Here is a 2,824-nt window from a genome sequence, read left to right as displayed (position 1 = left end):
TATTATATAAACATGTAATATAATATATCACTGTATAATATATACTGTATATATAATATGTAAATATTACATATATGTTATATTTTATATTGCTACTATGGTACATTTTTAGTCTACTTAATACCTGCATTATTTTTTCCATCCTTACCCTTTCCATGTGTGGAACAATAAAGTTTGTCTAAGTCTAATTCAAAATGCATTTTGATATGAATGTACTATTTTAAGGACATACAAATCAAAAAATAACTATTATTACAGATAGTGAGGGTTGAATGCAAGTTTTCAGTGAAGTTGAAAGAAAGGCGGGTCTCGGTGGGCGTGGCTACCTGCAAGGCACACAGATAAATGTGCAATCTGGGCTTCAGGTGAGCTCAGCAGCCCAACATGAAGCCGTTAACTGCACCAGAGACTTCCAGGCAGAGGGTGAGGAGGGTAAGGAATTCCGAAGAACTAAAATTGTCACGAAAAAATACAGTTATATCATTTTAATCGCATCTTATATTTTACAGGTGACTAAGCCTGTAATGGAGAAACGCAGGCGGGAGAGGATCAACCACAATTTGGAGACTTTGCGCCTGTTGATGCTGGACACCACCCAGGATGAGGTAGGCGGTACATCGTTACAGTCAACATTCACGCTCAATAATAACCGAAATGATCTTTACTTTGCAGAAATTAAAGAACCCCAAAGTGGAGAAAGCGGAGATTCTCGAAAGTGTAGTCCAGTTCTTGAAAGAGAACCGTGCAGTGACGTCATTGTCCGGCGGCCAGAAGACCACCGGCCCTGGGCAGCAGCACCGTGACTACCGGGCCGGGATGAGATCTTGTCTGCGGACAATCAAACACTTCATGGCCGCGGAGGACCGGAACGCTGCTGGACGAAATTCCGTTGGACCTCCCGAGGCTCAGATGATTGCGTCGTCCTCAGGACATGTCCCCCACACATTTTACCCCCAACATCCGCAGCAGGGTGGAACCTCTTCTCTGCGGTACCTGCCGCAGGGGGGTGATAATCAGTGTGACACCCGGAAACTGTCCTCTCCTTCTGCCTGCGTCCAAAGCCAGGATCCTGTGTGGAGACCCTGGCTCGCCTACACGTCACAATAAATAATCCACGGATATACTTTTTTTTTCTATCTTACTTTCTCAGCAGTCTTTATTTGATTTTTTTTAAATTTTTTTGATTTTTTTACATTTTTTATGGAACGGCATTTTTTTATTCCACTTGTTTGTGATCATTCCAAGTGAAGTGCTCATCAAGGTGATGATTGCCACATTTTTGATCCACATTGGATATGCTGATGCTGCTATGTTGTCATGCAGAACGTACACGCATAAGCATACATTGGCCACCTTGCAGACTCCACCCGAGTTCCAGAGATTTTTTTGATTTTTGATTTTTTTTATTTTTCATTTTTTAACAAAATGCTGCTGTTGCAAAGACTGTAAACATGTTGATAGTGTAAATCAAATCAAGTCACATGATTTTTCAATTCGGCCTAAACATTAAACTGTGCAGAATTATTTTTACTCCATCTTATCTGCACATTTTCATATTTTTCCCGTATAAATATCAAATTTAAATACATTATTTTCTGTAGAATACAATAAACATTTTGACATTAAATTGTTAGAAATATTGGAAAACATTGGCAAAGCAGTGTACTTTCACTTTTGATTCAGCTTTTTTTTTTTTTTTTTGTCTTTAATTACTTGGGGTTTGGAGATCCCAAAATGTAATGTTCTCTTTTAAATAACATTACATTTAAATGTAATATGTCACGTGTTCATTTGAATTTTTAAACTACTGTATGGGTTTTAGACATGTAATGTATTATTAAATTCGATAAATATATATATATATATATGTGTGTGTATATATATATATATATATATATACATATTAGTCATTTAAAAATATATACTTTTGTGCTCATTTTCCCCTAAACAAAAATGATTGTATTAGTATGTTTGAATGATTAAATATAGTACAGTCGTATTCTAAATGCAATTTGTATGTAATTTGTATTTTTCTACTATTATGGTTGTGGTTGTATTAAGACATATACTTAATTGCAACGTTTTTTTGTTTTTGTTTTAAAGTGTATAAGTTAGGGAAGATACACAGTACATAAACATTTAATTTAAATACATGCATCATCAAATATATATTATTTGAATTTAATATACAGTAAAACTGAACAATGTCTTAATTTTCTACCGCTTGTCCCTATTGGGAATATATTTAAAAATATAAATAAAACATATATAGATTACATTTAAATGATCTGGGATTTAAGGATAATTGGTGGGGGAAAGGAAACAAAAGCAAATGTAGAGATACTTTTAGTGGTATATATAATTTATACATTTTTATCTTGTATTTTTCCACTGATTAGTATGTAAGACATACTGTAATATAAAATGTCTTTTTTTTAAATAAAAGTGTAGGTTACTTGCTTATTATTTTAAATCATGACACACATGTACAATTAATATATATACAGTATAGTTGAGGTTACTGTGGTTTATCTGTTATACAGTGCTCAATACTGGGGGTAGTGCGGAATATACAGGAAAAACAGGCTATTCATCCCTACATCATCCCAATTAATAAATTAATCTCTTTATATATATACATAAATTCATACATACGTTCATACATATATGTAAGTGTATGTATATACTGTATATATATTGATTTATATATATATACATATATATATATATATATGTAAATCATATAAGGTTATGAAGTTGCTGTATAAAGTATGACGTTTTAAAAAAAATTGTTAAGTTAGACGTACCAAAAAAACATAAAATG

The 2,824-nt window shown here is 33.2% G+C and overlaps 1 protein-coding gene across 1 annotated transcript; it reads left to right on the top strand.

Annotated features, from left to right (window-relative positions):
• The first annotated feature begins 326 nt into the window (after nt 1-326).
• her5 (hairy-related 5) lies at nt 327-1,136 on the top strand. Its single transcript, XM_061899596.1, has 3 exons — nt 327-432; nt 510-605; nt 673-1,136. The coding sequence occupies exons 1-3, from the start codon at nt 385-387 to the stop codon at nt 1,105-1,107; spliced, it is 579 nt and encodes a 192-aa protein (XP_061755580.1). The 5' UTR covers nt 327-384; the 3' UTR covers nt 1,108-1,136.
• Nucleotides 1,137-2,824: the final 1,688 nt, after the last annotated feature.

The sequence above is a fragment of the Nerophis ophidion genome, linkage group LG05 (genome assembly GCF_033978795.1).
Source record: "Nerophis ophidion isolate RoL-2023_Sa linkage group LG05, RoL_Noph_v1.0, whole genome shotgun sequence".
Lineage (NCBI taxonomy): Eukaryota > Metazoa > Chordata > Actinopteri > Syngnathiformes > Syngnathidae > Nerophis > Nerophis ophidion.
Note: the sequence above shows the minus strand (reverse complement) of the source record. Positions and strands in the feature narration are given on the sequence as shown.

Excerpts from the sequence above, each read along its gene's own strand:
- her5 (XM_061899596.1), top strand. The coding sequence starts at position 385 with ATGAAGCCGTTAACTGCACCAGAGACTTCCAGGCAGAGGGTGAGGAGG. Across the intron at positions 433-509 it reads CCAGGCAGAGGGTGAGGAGG|GTGACTAAGCCTGTAATGGA; the intron begins GTAAGGAATTCC and ends TATATTTTACAG. Across the intron at positions 606-672 it reads TGGACACCACCCAGGATGAG|AAATTAAAGAACCCCAAAGT; the intron begins GTAGGCGGTACA and ends TTTACTTTGCAG.